Raw genomic sequence first — 19,792 nt, 5'->3', positions numbered from 1 at the left:
AATGTCTGTCTTTATCAATTATTTGGTGTCTTATGCCTGTTGAGCTAAACACCAGTGGAAACTCCTGCAAATGTAAATTTCACTACAGAATGTTGCAGGTTTAGTGGCTTGTTGAGGAGAATGCTTTGGCAGGGTATGCAGGCTGTACATATATATTGTATGTTCACATGTTCATTATACTTGACTGCACTTATACACTATGCATACATGTTTGTGAGGGTGTATCTAGCTACTGAATGTACAGGCACTGAATAAATTAGTATCACATCTGTGTGTTTAATATATTAAGACAGTGATGCTGAGCTCCAGATGTGCAAGCATGCATCATCGCGTGTGTCCCTGTGTGTCCTCTTCCACAGACAAGGTGCCTCATTTCTCTCGGCTGGGTGATGTGGAGGTGAACGCCGGGCAGAACGCCTCGTTCCAGTGTGTCGCCACAGGCAAAGTCTCTGAGAGTGACCCGTTCCTCCTGGAGGTGAGAATGAGAGAGAGTTTTTTTGGTTTGTTTGTTTGTTTGCTTTTTATTCATTATCTCTGCTTAAACAGCCGAGCGCACATCACAACACCTGTATGACAGAGGAGGGTTGGCAAGCGCAGAAAGAGGAAGTGACACAAAGGGAAGATAGACAGACGTTTTACACGTTTGGCATTTAGCTGACAGTTTTGATGCTGATCCAGGACAGCTCACAGCAGTTACACTGACATGAGTGGCTGCTGGACATACTCCCATCAAAGTCTTATTCAAGCTGCTGATAATATGAGCTTTTTGGACAGCAGCTAAATCCAAAGTTCATGTCCCACCGCCATAAAGCCTCAAACCCTTCAGATACTAATGAACACCATGTTAACCTTAAGAAGTGATGCACTTTAATACAAGCCATAGACAAAAGGGTTGCATCAGACACACAGTGAATTCATATTTTCCAAGGAAGAGTTGCTCTGTGAACTTGCTCTTATCATGCCCACGCGGATGACGTCAAGCACAGCAGCACTTGTCTCTTGCAAAGATTTCATTTAACCAACAAGATGACAACACATCAAGATGAGTAATGGGGCTCTAATTCAACAATCTAAGCAGAGGGAGCAAGTTCATATAGGGCACGTCCAAATGTATTTATACTGGTTTAAAGGGAGACAAAAAGGTCACTGCACTAGGAGCAGTTTGAACGAGTTGTAATTACTCTCTGATCATGGTGGTGTTTGGTGTGTGACATGCACTAAACCAATCAGAGGGCCATCTCCTTTCTAAGCCAAGTGCACTTGCTTTGTGGCAGATTACTATTTAAATATAATTTATCAGGTATGAAAGAGAACGTCATCTGTCAAGGTGATGCAGATCAGTCTCGTGACCATAAGCGAGAGGATGCTGAGTGCAGTTCACTTAATGGCTACCAGTGGAGTGGCATTTCAGTTACTGTTGGAGCTGTCTTATTGACAAACACATACAGCAAATCGCTGGCACCATTGTATTGATATCCAGACGTCAGCCTTATAATGCAGTAGGTTCAAATGTTGGGTTATTAAATGCCCCCTGCATTTTATACAATCATTAAATGGTTTCCATATTATCTCATAAACATCCAATTACATTTTTCAAAGTATATTATGTTATTCACTTTATTGACATACAGTTTACCGTATTTTTGTTCAAGCACCGATTCTACTTTTGCGATTGAGTTTCTCTTTGGTTTGAAATGACGTTCATTGCAATATAACTAAAATCAATACACTTTAATTATTTTATCCTCAAATTGAGACTTGTTGACTCTGGTGAAATATTCACCTGCAGAAGAAATAATCAGGACACATTGTACTGCTCACCTCCTCCACAAGTTCCCAATGTTGTTACACTCTCAAATACAATGCATGAATGTTGCCTGAGCCTCATTACATTAAAACATGTGTCTGATATATTACGGTTATGTATTTCATTTGACACGGGTTTCATAAATCCACATCGACCAATTATTTTGTAGTAATTTCAAATTAGTGCTGGCTGCTTGTGGCTTAGTGCCATCACAGGCTATGTTCGAATTATTAAAATATGAAGCACCTCTTTTAAATCTGCCCTGTGTCAAGTTTGGATATTGTGCTTTTTTTATTCGAAAAAACCTAAGCCAACGATATTTTAATAAAACCAAAATATTAATGTTGCACTTCTAGGTAATAATTTGATTTAGCGATGAAAGGGCAGGAATTACCAGTGACTGTTTTTGAAATAAAACTCGTCAGTTGCAGATATTTAAATAAATGTTATAGGGATGATATATGGAGATGTCATCAAATGTCATTAGAACCTCTCTTTATAAAGGTCACATGTTTTAATTAACCCTTTACCCCTAGCTGCTGTACAGCTTCCAGTGTGTTTGGTTGTAGTGAAACATAGTGACAAGGAGTCAGCTGTATATATATATTTATTTACCTCATAACATGTTTTTAGCATATGAAGTACTATAGCGTGGGCAGTATGTGCTCTTAGCTATTTAAATACTGATACCAGTGTAGTGGTAGCTGAACAGATTATGCCTTTATATAATATATATATTCTTCAAATATAGGACATTATTGTTCTCCATAGTTATAGCACTCTTCTGATGTGCTGCCAAATATATACATGTCTTTATATGCAGTTTTATTTGACTTTTCCAGTTTTAAAAGCTATAAAAATCCCAATGGATCAACTGCAATGTTCACATTAGTATCCTCAACATCAGTAAGTGCCCGTCTCTTTGTTCCGTGTTGCACCACATAAATGCTCTCTATTTAAGGAGGCTGCCAAGCTTTTCCCCTTGATTCTAACCCATTTGTCTGGGCCTCATTCAATTTGTAGCAGCCTCATCGAACGTTAGCTCATTGTAGTGAGTTCTAAGTAATAATAGCTTGCAGGTGTCATGTTTATCCGGTCCTTCCTCACAACGTTTTCATGTGTTTCTCTGTGTGTTCTGCTCATATAACTCATAATTTGATTTCTAATGCAGCTGTTCCATCTAAATGCCTCTAAGGCTCAAGGGTTGACAGAAATTTGGAACATGTCAAAAGGAAATATAGATTTGTTCCCGCTAAAAATTTCGAAACTTCTTATATTAGAGATTAATTCTGCTGACACAAAAATCATCTTTTCCAGAATAACAGGAGAAAATATGTAATTGGTGAGATCAGGAGTCTCCATGTATCTATTAAGTCAAGCTCTTTAAAAATGTATTTAATGCTTTCCGAGATCTTTTATCAAATCCTGGACCCAACTAATGACAGAGTGCATACCCCCCCTCCAGAGGCCCAATAGTCCCTGCATCAAATTTCACTAAGTCGTAGATTTTCGTTCCTTAGATGTGTCAGATTTTGTTTAATCGAGATCCAAGAATGTTGGAAAATAGCTTATCTCCCAACATTAATGAAAGTGAGATCAAATCCTTATGGGGTTTTTACCTGACCCACACCTCATCCTATCCCCAAGTTCAGTGGAAATCCATTCAGTTGTTTGTTTTTGTAATCTTGCTTACAGACAAACTAACTAACTAATTAGCAAACAAACAGGAAGCAGTGAAAACATACTTCCTGGAGGTAATTAAAGTCCCCAGTGATAATGTGCTTGCCTCTATCTCTAAAATGAACACTGTCAATGTTTTGTCCATATATATTAATGGAATCAAATTGTGCAAATAATCTGTAAGCTAAAATGGAATAGACTGCATGGCTTACACCGGAAGACCCAGAGGAGTAGGAAGCTGGAAGCACCTGTCCTGGCCACTTTCCTTGTATCTTAGATGCCTCATTAACCAAAAGCTGTGTTCCCTGTAAGAACACTGTGCTGGCTTGTAGCTGTATTGTGCACTTTGAATCAGCATCAGCAGGGTGTAACACCACTGCCATGGTACGCAGGTACCTGAACACCACGGGCTGCTGCTGTACTGTAATGGCAGTACACAGCTTAACAGAGGATGTTGTAAACTTGAAATAAAGGGGGAAAAAAACTGACGATAAGCTTGGTTTATTGTACTGGAGCATTTAATCAGAGTAGATGTTTCTGCAGCGCTGACCTTCGTCATTGATATCTTCTCCCCCAGTGAGGAGGTGTGTCATTTTTCATAACTCAGATAAGCTACCGGGAAAATCAACTCCTGTACTGTTTCCCTTGCCTGCAGTTGCCATGGTCACACAGAGAGCCGAGATGCCAAGATGAAAAAGTTAAGCCATCATAAAACACTGTCCTGTGGCTGCTGCCTCAGTTCGTGACGTGTGTGTTTACATAGAAACTACTGGAGAGGTATAGCTACCACTCGCTGAGGTCAACGTTATACCTCCTCAAAGATCCTAAGAAGTCATAATGGTTTCATTTCAAACTACTGGCTGAAGCCCCACAAAGACCTATATTTGTGGTTATTAAGTTTATCCACGGACTTGCTGTAAATAGTTTTTAATCAAGAATATTTATCTTACTTCTGATAAATATCTATTGAGATCAAGGTCAAACATCACATAACCCTAATTCTCTGGAGGGGCTGTTTGTGTTTGTGTGTTTTGCAAATGTCCGAGTCCAAAACTCTCAGCACCTTTTATAGTTTTTCCTATCCCCCCTCCCTAGTAAGACCTCTGGATTATATCCAAATGAGCCAATGTAAGAACACAGCAAGAGATTATGCAGAGGATTCACTGCAGGCGAGGTGGCGTGTTGATGACATTTCTAACACTCAACAAACCTTTTTAAAAAGTTATTCTAATTGCTGAAGTAATGTGGACTTTTAAAACACAACGTTAAACGAAGGTTACACACTCAACCCAACTTCCGTTATTCAAATAGGTGACAGGAAAGGGAAGTACCAGGGGCAGAGTGTTCCTACTGAAAGTGCCAGCAACATGTCTGCTGCTATTCCCATCATGCTGAGCTGAGCGCTCCTGGAGATACAACATGGTGGAACGGCCCATAGAAGCTTTCAGTCATTTTATGTGTTCAGTACAACAGATACAGTTTGTCCTCATGTTGGACATCCCCCCTCTGATTACTAAGCAGTGACAACAGCCAAACTGGGGCTCGTGAAGCGGACTGAACCCTAAAGGGAATCTACTTTCTGTCAACAGAAACATAAAGGGACATTTCAGTTTTTACACATCCACTTAATTTTACACCAGAGCATAATTGTCCTGGTCATGAAGGGGAAATTTAATGCACATTTTCAGTTCGTACATAAAAGGAGTCTGTGTGGAATTGCTTAATATTTACACAACAGCAGTGGCTGAGAATACATTCTTAGTCTTATTTACCTTTGCTGTTTTGGGGAAATTTTTCAGGAGCTTTATCTACTTTTTATTAATAATTGAAAGGACACATTTTTCATCTCTTTGGCTTGGACACTGACATTTTTTATTCGAAAACCAGCACAAGCCAATGTGTGGAGTTGGAAACTTGCACATTTCCAAGATTCAGGTCCTAAAGAAAAACTTCACTGTTTTGCAGCATGAGAAGTGTAGGATATGGTTTTACAAGTCAGGATGCACAAGCTTCTGCTGCATTCGTTTTTTCCAACTCTCCCAACTTTATGGACTTATGCCTCTAAAACGTTTGCACCAATATTAGCTGGGTTTATTAAGCATATTTAAACCCGTGTTTATGTAAACGTGTTAACCCGCTAAAAAGGCAATTCACTTTGCTTTCACGTTTGCTTTTGTGTTTTATTTCTCCCGGTGCATCTTGTTCGACGTCAGGAGTGCACCAACAACTGAGGAGCTCCTCACCTCTTGTCAAAGTAGCGAGTTGACCCATGTGCCATGTTTCCATCACTGCCGATTGTAGCCAGAGCTGATTAAAACCTACTGCTAACTCATTTGAGTGAATGCAGATTGTATCCATCCCCACTGCAGACAAAAGCCAGATGTTTGTGGGAAAGGGGCTTAAATCTCTGTTAATATCCAAACACTAAAGTGTGTAGACAAAGAGCTGGAATCTCCTTGTCAGACCTTGTGATTAACTTTATAGTTGTTGTTAAAGAAAATGGGCGACGTCATCTCACATGAATAATGCCATTCATAATTCTTGATGTAGTTAAATAATGCAGTAACTTTGTGACTCACAGTGTGTCTTTTAATGGTCATGTTATTGTGGGGAAATTAGTCATTTGAGGGTTTGGAGGATTATTAGGCACGCATCTCTGCTTTTGCAGCTTCTTGATTGTTACGCCATTAAGTTTACTCAAGCCCCTAAAGTCATCTCTCTAATGCAGCAACTGAAAATAGTAAAAAAAATTTCCTAGTTTTAATATGAGCTAATATTAGTCTTCAAAAGTCCCTCTCTGAATGGCTCCACTCTTCCTCTGGCCTTGAAGCCCGCACATCTAAGCGCTTTTGAAATGACGGCAACAGGGAGAAGGCGCTTTGCAAATGAGATCTCAGTATACTTGGTGATCCATCCCTTGTGTTTCTGCCTGATTTTATTTCACACCCCTTCTCCCTTCTCTGAACTGAAGCCTTTGAAGATCATCGGCATGTGAATGAGACCTTTTTATTATTTTTTTCGCAGTTTGGAAATATATTGACCGAGCAACGCACACATTCACTCTCCCACGTAGAGGGATGCAAATAAACAATACGAGGCTTGTATTTTGTAATTTGACAGTGAACTTCTCTACGTAAGTCAGATCTGCACTCCTCCCTCATTTTCTCATTAAGGTAAACACACACACACTTGGTAACAGCAGTACATAGAGATATATCACAAACATTACTGCTTTCTGTTCCTCTATTTGTTGTTCAGGGCCTGTTTGATCACACTGAGTCTGCTAATTGCTGCTTTCTCTTTCATCTCCTTGGCGCCACGGAGGTCCTCTCTGGACCAGTCTACACTCTTTATTCTATTTAAGTAGTCCACATAAATTGTTAGCATAATGTGTCGTAATCAATTTGCATCATATTCCCTCCGCTGTCCTGCGGCCTGTGAGTTGCAGACAACTGTCTCAGTTACTTTTCAGACCATTAACATTATCCTGGAGTCCAAACCTGAATACTTATTGCAGCGACTCTTAATTACAACATGATGCAGGGCTCGCTGCCAGATAAGAGTGGCAGCAGGCTTGGCAAACAGGAGCATTTATTTGGATTCAAGGCCGACAGGTCAATTTTATAAAACATAATTTAAAAAATATTAAAACATGCGCGAGCTCTACTTTGAATATTTGCTTCAAACCAAAATACAAAGAAGTGTTGAGAACAAAAAAACTAGGAAACAAGTTTTTTTCAAAGTCCCCTGATGTTATATGAAAGAGGAGATTATAGTGATACCAAAGGTAAAATGAGCTCTAATGTGTAACCATAGGCAGCAGTATCTCTCCATTGTTCATCTAATTTCAGATTTGTTTCTATGGTGATAAAAAACAGTTTTCCTGAGATGATGAGTTTTTAAATTCCAATCAGGGTCTAAAAGCATGTTTTTTTTTTGTTTTTTTTTCTCTGATGATTATAAATTAGTTTTCGGTTTCTCTCTCTGGACTTCTGCTCTGATAATTAAAAACCTCAGTGTTATCTTTGTCCGATCATTTGATCAATGCATCAACCTAGTTTGTCAATAGGGCTAATGTCACTGGATGATAATGAAATGTTCATGTGTTTCATCAGCTGCATAGAAATGAATTCCATGTTCATTTTGGTCTCTTATGATGTTTACCTAAGGCAGCAATGGAAACAACACAGGTCCCTGAATGGAACCTTGAGGAACCCCACAACTTGTGTTAGTCAAGGAATACCAAATGCCTTTCAGACCTTTAACATTAACATGTCCAAACGTGAATTACTTATTGCACCGACTCTTCATTACAACATGATGTTGGGTTCGCTGCCAGACAGCAGGCTTGGCAAACAGGAGCATTTATCTGTGCTAAAACCCTGCAGAAGGATTTTATTTAAAAAATATAAAAATCTGTGAATTCAACTTCAAATAGTTACTTCAAACCCAAAAACAAAGAAGTGTTGAGAACAAAAAAGTCCTCTGAGGTTATATGAAAGAGGAGAATGTATTGATACCAAAGCTGAAGGTAAAATGAGCTCTAATCTGTCCCTGTAGGCAGCAGTATCCTTCCACTGTACATCTAATTTCATATTTTTTAACAGCACTGCATTTTTTCTCCCCCCTAAACCAATTCAGACATGTGAATGTCAAACCTACTTACCTGTGAAAAGCATGGGCAGGCGACAGTTTACATAATAATCTGCTTATTCTGTGAGGGAGCTGCGTATAGCGTAGCTTGCACCTGGAACATTGGGAGTGTTGTCTTCTGATTTCCTGTTCCACTGGTTGAGGCAATTGCCAGGGTGCCTGGGGTGCTGACACATTAGCATGGCAAGAGATGAGGGTATGTCAGCTCGAGCCCCTGTGCTGGAAACAACAACCCGACAGGCCTGTGTCACCAGCCTCAGTGAGCAAAAACACTATTGTTACCCGTGACATTTATCACATACTTATTATCTTGCCCTCCCATGTGGCTAATTCCAGCCCTCCTTTGTCTTCCTGTCTGCCTCTCAGCCTGCCCCCCATATTTAATCACCTGAATAGACTTCAGGTGAACATGATGTCATGCTGGTGTGCTCGTTTCTGATGTGCTTATTTCTCTCTCTCTTCCGGTTGTCAGCGGAGAAATGGTGTGGTGCTGGACACGTCCTTGCTGTCACGGCTGAGCCACAAGAGGTTGATGGCGACTTTCCAGGTGGAGGCACAACGTGGGGAGCAGGATCTCTATCGTTGCGTCACCCTGTCCTCCAAAGGGGCCGCCGTCTCCAACTTTGGAGAGCTCATTGTCCGAGGTGAGCTATAGAAAAACATTCAGGCCAAAGAACCAAGTATTCTCTTGTTTCAGAGTGCTTATTTACATAGATATAACATAATTCCCTATGTTAAAAACATAGATCTGGTCAAACTAAGTTTAACTGACTCTAACTATCTTAACATTATGTCTAATTATTATTCAGCTCATTCATATTAATATAGGCACTCCAGCGTTTCACTTTCTCAATCCATTCATTTGTTCTAACGGGGCTTTGATTGTTATCGACACACTGGAATTGCACGTCTTCACACCGCAGTGTCCTGGCATTTAGTAAATAATCCGACTTGTATTGAAGGAAAGGCAGTAGCTCCACCAGCTGCACCTCCAGCAGCGAACCAACACCAGACTGTGAACAGACAACCGACACACAGCTGATCGACAGGTTGGCGACCAGTGGTCTAGAACATTAACCGACAGGACTCACTGTCAACTCAAATGAAGTCAAATCTAATTGAATAATAGTAATAATATTATGAATAAAGTCCATTACAAAGGCTGTTCCAGAGGGCAGTAAACACTAACTGCTTTTTCTCTGTATTTCATTATCCTCACCGTGGGAACAACTAAAGAGCCAGTGTCAGAGGATGAAAGTGATCTAGAGGGAGCATATGTTAAAAGCATGTCAGACAAGTATTTAGGTTCCAATTTATTGAGTGAGTTTCACACCAATATAAGGATTTTTTAATCTATTCCAAAACTGACAGGTGAGATATGTGCACTCATACTGGTCTTGGTTTTTCAACGTGCTGCTGCTGCTGCTGCATCCTCACTGATCTGTAGCTTGTTTATGTTACAAGTAAAACCAGAGGAGAAAGTTTTACAGACGTGACAGTGATAAAAACATGCATGTCAGCATTATTTCTAATGTGATATTAAGCAGTTTTAGTAAGATGACTGATGACAGACTTAGAATTCAAATCAGGGTCTAGAAGCAGGGTATACTTTTGTCAGAGATTATAAGTTAATGCTCAGTATCTCTCTTTGGACTCTTACTCTGATAATAAAAAATGGAGTCTTATATTTGCTCAATTGCAATAAATTATGTGACATCCAAAGTTTGACATGATAAATGCATCGAGCCACTTTGTCATTAGGGCTAATGTTACTAGATGATAATTGATGTAGCTCGAAGCTGCATTTAAATAAATTCCGTTTTAATTTTATTTTCTTAAGCTATTTTCTGAAGGTGGTAAATAGAGTAAACACAGGAGCCTTTAGGAATCCCACATCTCATGTTTGTGTTAACAACATGTATCATTAGGAGACAACAGACTTTGACATGTGCTTATCCTAGCCATGAGTCACTCTGAAAACAGTCATCCAATCCGAAGAGAGACTAACAGACGAGTCAGAACACCCCGAACCAGTACCAGAGAAAAGTGTGAGTCAGTCAAGAGTCTCTCTCTCTCTCATAGTCTTGATGTAATTAAAATACATTTATGACTCTATGCTCTACCAGAGCAGAAATAATGTTATTGAAACTATAAAACAAAAAAGAGACAGTCCATGACGGGAATCCTTGACTTCTCCTTTGCTCATGATTTGGTTGTTTTCTGCTGAAAATGGCAGTTTGATTGTTTTTCATCAGTCTTCAAGGACAGATTTTCCTTGTGTTACTGAGTAATACATCTTATAAACAGTGCCAAATACTTTATTCTAATAGGATTATACATTAAATATATGATGACATTCTTGACATGATCTTTATTACAGTGCCCCCGACTCCGATTGCACCCCCTCAGCTCCTGCGGGCAGGGCCTACCTATCTCATCATCCAGCTCAACACCAACTCCATCGTGGGGGATGGACCAGTCATCCGGCGAGAAATCCAGTATCGAGCCAGCCAGTCCACGCTGACTGAGACTCACGGTGTGGGCTCACTTACCTATAAGGTTTGGCATTTGGAGCCAGACACAGAGTACCGCATCAGTGTCCTGCTCACTCGGCCTGGGGAGGGGGGCACTGGAGCACCAGGGCCGCCTCTGATCAGCAGGACCAAGTGTGCAGGTGAGTCAGATCAAGCACTGAATCATCCTTCGTGGCAGTGAAGCAAATCAGAACTTCAGATGCAAACGCAGAGATAGATTTGCTCTGGCAGTGGTGGAGAGTTCTATAGATTTTTTTTCACATTATAGCCTGGTGAAAAAGGGCCGGAGAGGAGGAAACTAATACTGGGAAGTCTATAGTTTTAATTTTAAACATACCAAGCTCCACCCCTGCACTAAGGTTGACCACAGTTTCTGGAAATATGTTTTACTCAGTTTTAAGCTGCCTCAATTTGACGATAACACTGCTGCAGTCTTAGTCTTCTGTACCAAAGACTCGTCCTATATTCTTAGAACAATCGTATGCATTAAAATATTTATATTTGTACGTTGAAAAGCTGTGGATATGACAGCAAATAACCTGCTAGCCCAGATTTACCTTAATTAAGGTAAATGTATGGCATGTTTTGTTAAGACAGAGAGATGATGCCAAAAGTCTGTGCAAAAAATGATCAGGGAGCTAAACAAGCAATCAAAAGTATAATTTATGAATTTATTTGTCAATTAATTAATTGTTAAGCAGATGCACTGTTTCAACAAATCACCCCATGACTGATACAATATCAGAGGAAGTGTCTCAGCCCTAAATAGAAAGTATAATATAACTTTTGATGAGTTATTATGACGCCAGTGAACAGACGCGCGGAACAACAAACAGAAGACCACCTGCTTCCTCCTTCATTTCACACGTACAGGAAACACTGCTTTCACAGTCTGCTCCTGCTCTGATGCTCCAAGACTCACCTGACGTCTGAGCTGCAGCTGGGAGCCGCATCAAACTGGTTTGACGCACCACTTGTAGTTTTGCCTACAGCCACTAAGAACAAAAGGTGTTTGTTGTCATCGCAGCACGTTGGGTGTGTGAAGGTGTCTGTTTATCCCAGGTTTAACTCGAATAAAAACACATATCTCCATGAAGAATTGAGGCATGCTTTCATCTGCAGTCATTTACATGCAAGACAGGGATTGTGGGGAAAATCTGTGAAAAGCAACACATGATGTGTGAAGATTCATGGTTGAAGCGCTACATGAGAACCTGGCTGTAGGAGAAAGACTAATTCAGGAGCTTGTGAAGTATTAAGGTTCTTTTTTTCGAAGTAATGACGTGTGTGCAGAGGGCAGGGTCTTCCCACCACCTCTCATCTGCATTTTAGCGGCAGTGCGAGAAAGGCACCCCAGCGCTCTGTCAAGTAGACGCCGTGACACCCCTGTCACCTGCACCGCTCTTTGATCCGCTCTTGTCAGTGTCTTCCACTCGCCCACCCCCTGTCTACTCCCACTGCTCAGATCTGAAGCTTTATCCTTGGGGAGAAAGCATCAGACAGCAGGAGCCCTGTGACACAAAACTCTGGACGAGTTCATCTTCCTAATGTGTCACAGGGAGCCATTTTAGTTAACAGGGAGACTCCTTCTTTTTGGACAGTCGTTAAGTGTGACATTCTATACTAAGCTGGTGCAGAGGGATTTGTACTCCTATAGCGCTGTTGTCAAGGGTTGCTGCAGCAACACAGAGGCCAAACAAATAATGTGCCCTTGGCATGAATGCGGACTTGCCGCTCAAGTACCATATAGCTTTACAGCTTCCTGTGCCTCTCCTGAAAGGTACTCTGAGATTTTACATGATTGCAGCATCCTTTTCTGGTGGAAAGATTTGTTTGTCGGAGTTCCTGCTGAAAATTGGTTGTGTTCACTGTGTACTGCCAGTCCTCGATATTCTTAAAACCGATTCTCTTAAAATAAGGCCTTGTCAAATCTTGCAAAGATTCAGAACGTAAGGGTTCTGTGCCCAGAAAAGAAAATTTGACAATCATGGCCACTTTTCACAGCGTTTGGACGGCTGAGCGGAGGCACATAGGCGCTGTGCTTTTCCTCTGTATCACCATGTGTGATTTATATAGATAGATGGATTAGATAGAGAGAGAAAGAGAGAGCGAGAACAATAATACATCCAACACCGCCAGCAGCAACACCACTATTCACAACAGAAATCTGCAGGTGCCAGGTAACCGGCTGTAAATTATTATTCCATTAGCAAGCTCTTCAACACTTCAGACATATGTTTGTTGATCTGGCCAACGTTGCTATGTAGCAACCCTAACATCACACTCATTACCTTTAGAGAAATGTTGAAATGCACTGTCATCCAACATTAAGATGTTTGACAGGCAAAGGTATTCATCACCATATGATCAAACCGGATGTATAAAGCCTCGCAGTTGCTGTAGCTCTACGGGAGATTAATAGTGCAATAAGAGATTAATGGCAACATTTCAGGTGCGCTCACTTTCAGTTTGACCTCAAAATAAAGTGATTTAGATCATAACTGCTGGCTTGTTTACAACCAGTCAATGACACCATGTTCCCTGTTCTCACTGTGAGTACAATCCCTTCATAACTGGTAAAAAGAAAATATGTCCACAGATCTAAACATAAATAACAGTAAACTTGAATCGTTCTCACTAAAAAAAAAAAAACCTTGGTACGCTCGGTGCTGTCAAAGGTGTTCAGTTGATCCCTGAGTCTGCGTTCTTCGAAAAGTGAGGTGGTTTTACTTTGCTCTATTTGAAAAGATTACTATGATTATTTTTCCATCAACATTAGAAGTTACATTTCCATATATTGACACTCGCAGAAACTCATTCTGAAGAACAAGTGTCAGCAGTCCAAGCCCCATGTGTTTTCAATGGTAAGTATGAGGGTGTGCGCTGATAGTCCATCATAATTCCAGCATCGCTCCTGGCGGGAGGGACAGGCCTCAGTGGCAGCTCACTGAGGCATCTGTTAAAGATGAGGAGGATGAGAAGAAATGTGCAGACCCATGGGGACGCTCCCTCATTCATCTCTCCCTCTTCCCTGGCTCATCTCTTGTCCGGCCTCCCCCTATCCCTCCTTCGCCCCCTCTGCCTCTGGCTAATCCTTCTGATTAGGCTAATCGAGCTGAATGTCAGCGTGGGGCAGGACTGGTGGAGGACTGGAGGGTGGAGAGGACAGGACAGAGCCCGCTGCGGTGCTGCTGTAATGATGAGTAATGGTGTCTGGAGCCGAAACTGAGCACTCAGTCAGCGAGCCTCTGGTGGCTGGCCTGGTTTTAGCTGGATTAGACTGCTATTCACAGCGGACGTTGTTAAAAAGAAAAAAGAAAAGCAGAAACACACTCACTTATTCTCAAGCACCTTTGACATGACCGGTATGATGCTGTTTTTTGAAATGGCTTTTTTATTGTATGATTGATTGATGCTGTTCTCTGAAAAGCCTTTAGATTGCAATGGTGTCCGCAGTGAAAACACAAATCACCCAAACTATGCCTGTCGCACTCTTTGGGGAAGAGCAAACATGTTTCAAATCAGCAAGGACTTCGAAGACATTTCCTTCTGCGTCTCATCTCCGTCCCCTCTGAACTGATGTCTCCTCCATGACATTGCCTCGTTAATAAACGTAGCAGCTCTGATCTATGTTTAGTGATGCAGCAGGGCCATAGCTATTTCTTTACCCTGTCCAGCTCCCCCCAAGCCACTCTGCACTGCCTGTCCGTGCTGTAATGAAGGAATTGCCCTCGACTTGGTTTATCTGGTGTCTCAGCAGTACAGGCCAGGCTACGGGGCAGAAATAACCCCCCTGTGTGCTTGAGACCGGACATTTTGCACGACAGGGACATGGGCATGTGTGTTCACAGAGTTCACACATGACAGCAGTAATTAGGCATCATCTGATTACATATGATTATCTGCCTGGACCATGCACTGGTCTCCTGCTCAACCTCATTCGCATTGGGAAGGGATGTAGAAGTTTGCAGTGTCTGGCTATACTGGATAATACTTTTAAGTAAAAATACACTTGTCAGCATAAATCACAAACTTGTGCAGCAAGAGGAAACCATACCCTCTGACTAGAAATGAACTGATCACATTTATTTATTTTTTTGCTTATCATGTCCAGGAGGTAGCGGCAGTAAAACAGCCAGACATTTTTTATCCCGCAGGATATTTGGTCCCTCCTGCTTTGGTCTGCCTTTTGGGCTCCTGCCAATTGAAGGTGGCCAGATTACTTCCACAGGGAAACAGCCAGATTATTCTGAAGCACTTCAGAAGGCTCGATATTCACTGTCAAGGAACAGTGGCTCTGCACCATATTCCTTTAGGATATGTGGAAATCCTCACCCTGCACCTCTGGGTTAACATGCAGTGCCCTGAAAATGATATTAGTTTTCGACCTTTCATCTGTGAGCTCCTTGGGTCAAAGCTCATGACCATTGGAGGTGGTTGGAGTCCCAGTCAACCAGTGGAATACTTCCAATCCAAGCATCCATGTCATGCTCCGTCTTACCAGGGAATTCTAACTTCAACTCATGGGTCAACTTTCTACAACTTTGTATCAAAGTGACATACATTTAAATGAAGATAAATGTAAAATTATTTAAAATATACTCACAAGTTATGCTGATGGTTAATTTCTAAAAAATTATGGATGGATTCATGGATCAATAACTAAAAGGTGTAACTGATGCCACCTGTAGATATGAGCCCTTATTTGCTTCATCCCTATGTAAGGGTTTAAGCTCTTTTCTACTTTCGTGTTTTGGTTCATACTCTCATGAGCCTCACTTTCAGCAACAAGCAGTCGTTTTCAATGAGAATGCTCTGAAAAACCCACTGTTCACTACAATACACTACCTGCTCAGCACAAACCAGAAGAAAGATAAAGTTATAGTCACGAATTGTCGATCATCGTGTTAAACTATATTATAGCAGTTATATACATATGTTTTTCAGGTGGAGACCAAAACAGAGGTAATAAGAGTTACAAGTTATAAGTAATAAATTAAACAAAATATTTAAAACCTGTTCACAACCCAAGTGATTTTCTTTTTAAAATAGATAATCTCTTCCAACTCATTGTCTACTGTCTTTTCACCAAATCTCATGGTCTTCATACACAAATACAATGTGGTATACGTCACTAATTTCGATGTGGCTGTTGCATTTTGTAAAAAATCACAGTTCATGAACCTAACCTAACCTTTTTCTCTCTTCACAGTATACAACATTTAAAGTTATGCACATCAGCAGATATTTTGGTGTTTCTGTGTAGATTTTACCTGCAATGTTATTGATTTACCAACTTTGTCCAAAAGTAGTTTTCGTTTTCTGAGGAACTCTGCGCTTCTTCACCACTTCTCTGATCCTGTTGGTTAAATATGAGCTCCCTGTTTGCCCTGTACTGATATAACTTCTGCTTTCTGCCCATCCCAGAGCCCATGCGTGCCTTGCGGGGTCTGACGGCCACAGAGATCCAGCCACGGCTCCTGGCCCTTCAGTGGGAGCCCCTTGGCTACAACCTCACGCGTTGTCACACCTACTCCTTGTCCCTGTGCTACCGCTACTCCATGTCAACAGGAGGCAGCGGAGGGAACAACGCCACCGTCAGAGAGTGCCTGTCCGTGGAACGCAACACGTCTCACTTCACGCTGAGAGACCTGCCGCCCTTCCGCTCCGTCCACGTCCGGCTGGCGCTGGCCAACCCCGAAGGAAAGAAGGAGAGCAGAGAGGTCACCTTCCAGACCGAAGAAGACAGTGAGTGGGCGGTTTTCTTGTACTCAGTGAAGAGCAGGAAAAAAAGATTTAACCCTCCCCCACACAACTCATTATGCAGAACAGGGGTGTATGTTATGTATGAAACTCTGTCTTGTCATACTCACTCAGCTCAGGCTTCAGAACTTCTAGCTATCTGTGCATGCTCCTTCATGCACAGATAATTATTGTGTACTGCTTACACGAATACATGCCTTCAGTCATCCAGCACCAGCGGAAAAAACCTAATATTGACTCACAAAGTAAGCTGGATGAGCCTAACTAAATGGAAGATCAGCCTTTATAATGGAGACCAGTGGAGCAGTAATCAGCTCGGCCGTGGCCTGTAGCAATATGGTGAAATGGCTTATCTTCGTATTAACATTTTCTTGTGTACGTCAGCAGAATAGACCCATTCTAATGCAAATGCCCAGAGAGTGCAAGTGCAGAAGGTCACACACTTATTGTTATATATATATGAAGCACGACTTTTGTAATGTAATTGAATGCCACTCAGGGATATCCTTGACCCAGTGAAGAGCATGAGCAGGGATGACATCCATGATATGATTTTTTTAATTATATCTAGCATTTTAGTAGCTGCTAAAATATGCAATATTGTTTTACACTTAGTTTTACAACAACATTTGAAAACACCAAGCAGTGAAGGAGATATGGAAAAAAGAAATTAACTACACCTACACGTTGCAGCCCTGGGGGCATGTAGTTATGTGTTTTAATTTTATTCATCAGATTTTGCTGTGAAAGGTTAAAAAGAAAGGAAAAGAAAAAAAAAAAGAGTTCTGATTGTTTCTTTCCTCACTTGATATTTGAGTGTCAGTGGAAAGTTTTGCTTTTGGACCAGTGAAAAACTAGTCTGACATTCTGACAGTCCCCAATCCTCCTGTCACACGGAGAGCTGCCATCACCTTCACAACTACCGTAATTGAACCGCAGCCGGTGACAGTTCCTCCTGCCTGTTTCCTATTGGGCTCAACAATCAAACACCGGTGTAGCGCTTTGCTTACACTGTGTCCTCGCTGCTTGGCGGAAGAAGATTCGGCTGTCAGAGATTCATGGATACAGCAGGATTTTCCTCCAGGATTCTCTGCCTGCCTCCATCTCAGCATCTGATGCAGACAGACAAGCCGAGGAAGTTTGATATTGTCTCCTACAACATCTCCACACCCACACACACACATATTCAATGTGAAAGAGCAGGCAAACTATTTCAGGACAAGAAAAGAGTCAAAGACACCGGCAAGTTCTATTGGTATGTTAAAGGAATGTTCAACCTCAAGGTCAAGTTAGTAGGTGAAAGCTGGAGACAGGGACATCACCGAACAGAAATCTGACAGGCAGAGAAATAAGAGCAGAAGAAGGTCAGAGAAACGTATCTCTAAAACAAAGGTGAACAACAGCGATGGAAAATGAGTTGGTTTTTTTTACTATTACAGTTGTAGCATAAATATAAAATAGAAAAGATGTAGTTATGTAATTATGTACTTATCACAATCAGTTGAATATAAGTGTGAAATATCACGGTTATAATTCACACTGGATGGATGAGATTCTTTCTCACATCACACATGAGTCTGCATCTGAAGACGGGGGAAAAAAAGAAAATCTGAGGGTGTGGAGTTAGAGATGGGAGTTATATGGACGTTAACCTGAAACAAATTAAAATTTTAAATCACAGATATATTTGAATGTTTTCCTCTGAATTCAACGCTTCAAATATTCAATGATTCATTTTCACTCACAATGTTTTAAATGGTGGAGTATTTTTTTTTATGTCCATACTTAGCAGAACCTAACAGATAAGCTACATTTATTCACCAGGGTTGATTGCGACTGGTGTTTTTCTGGTGATATCTAAAACAAATTATGACCTAAACTACAAAAATAATGGCAAGGATGCAATAATGTGGCCTTTAAAACTGAGCAAATTAAAGGTCCAGTGTGTAAGATTCAGGTGAAAGGGAACTTTGAGTTTAATGACAATTAAAGTATACCACAGGTTATTTTTCATGTTTGGAAGGAGAGGGTGAGGTGAGCAACATGCAATTTCAACACTAGATATCACTAAACTCTACACACTGTCCCTTTAAATATTTCTTTTCTTGTTACGTGATACCTTTATTAGGAACAGTCAATTCTTACACAAGCATTGTATTTCATGATTAGGCTCCTTCAACAGAGAGGGAACATTGTGTAAAGGTTTTGTGGTGCATTATGTAAGACATGCCTGTGTTGAGGGTATCATTCTGCCTGAGCTTTCTATTTCTGCATCTTGCTGAATGTTCCTACATGTTATCATAGCAATATGATTCAATCAATGCAGATGTAGCCAGGTTTATCTTTTACAGTCTCTCATTATCCATTCCAACTTCAGTCACTTGCCATGGAAACAGAGAAAGCACTCTCTGCTACTTCAAATCCTACCGCATGAACTTTTTCCTCTTTCCTGCATAGAATGATCAAACTCAGTCACATGTTATTTAAAAGGACTTTCTCATTTCATGACATGTTAACAGCGAGTGTTACCAGAAGGCACGAGAGCCAACAGCCCAACGGGGACTCATTATTCATTCTCGGTACATGGTAAAGTGTCCTGCACTTCAGGCATTCAAAACCTAGCTGTCCTCTTTTAATAAGATGCATCTCATTAGGCCAAAAAATGCAGAGAGGTGCACCGGCAGTTCACAGGTTGGATTACTTTGCTGTTTGTTTGTCAGTGAGGTGCTAAAGAAGAAAAATCGACTGTCATCCTCCAAGACATGGTGCTCTGTTATCAGACAGTAGAAGCCAGAATCTCAATTCATCCTGAGGGCTGGGAACAAGCCCGTCCACAGTTTCTTTTCATCACCTCCCTTCCTCTCTGTCCCCCCCCCCCGGTCTCTCCCTGGTGCTTTTTCGTTCAGTCAGAGGTGTTTTTCACCCCTTGGCATGCCTGCACAAGAGTCCATTAACTTGAGACTGGAGCGGAGTGTTTGTTTCTGAGAAGGTTTTTTTTTTCTTCTTTTCCTGCTGCAGTTCCTGGTGGCATCGCTCCAGAGTCCCTGACCTTCACCCCGCTCGATGACATGATCTTCCTTAAGTGGGAGGAGCCCATTGAGCCCAATGGTCTCATCACGCAGTACGAGGTAGGTTGCCTTGTTTTTTTTTTTAAATATATTTTTCGGGCTTTTATTGCCTTTAATCGAAAAAGGAAGGAGAGCAAGCTGTGAAAGGGGGACAGAGAGAGAAATGGCCACAGGTCAGAGTTGAACCCGGGCCACGGTGCGTTGCCTCATTGCCTCTTGGGGCGGCAGCTCTGCCAGGTGAGCCATACGCCGCCCCTGTAGGTTGCTTTGTTAGCTGTGCAAGAAAT

At 41.4% G+C, this 19,792-nt stretch overlaps 1 protein-coding gene across 4 annotated transcripts in view; it reads left to right on the top strand.

Moving 5' to 3' along the window:
- The window catches only part of ptprua (protein tyrosine phosphatase receptor type Ua), a 195,127-nt gene that overhangs the window by 111,537 nt on the left and 63,798 nt on the right, over positions 1–19,792 (top strand). For all 4 annotated transcript variants that reach the window (XM_069516379.1, XM_020090779.2, XM_069516378.1 and 1 more), the window contains exons 5-9: positions 360–475; positions 8,613–8,784; positions 10,521–10,814; positions 16,102–16,422; positions 19,456–19,565. In XM_069516379.1, the coding sequence (XP_069372480.1) occupies positions 360–475; positions 8,613–8,784; positions 10,521–10,814; positions 16,102–16,422; positions 19,456–19,565 (1,013 nt within the window). The remainder of the gene's footprint in view (positions 1–359; positions 476–8,612; positions 8,785–10,520; positions 10,815–16,101; positions 16,423–19,455; positions 19,566–19,792) is intronic.

The sequence above is a fragment of the Paralichthys olivaceus genome, chromosome 20, assembly GCF_024713975.1.
Source record: "Paralichthys olivaceus isolate ysfri-2021 chromosome 20, ASM2471397v2, whole genome shotgun sequence".
NCBI classification, from domain to species: domain Eukaryota; kingdom Metazoa; phylum Chordata; class Actinopteri; order Pleuronectiformes; family Paralichthyidae; genus Paralichthys; species Paralichthys olivaceus.
The sequence above is the reverse complement of the archived record's forward strand: the minus strand, read 5'-3'. Positions and strand labels throughout refer to the sequence as shown.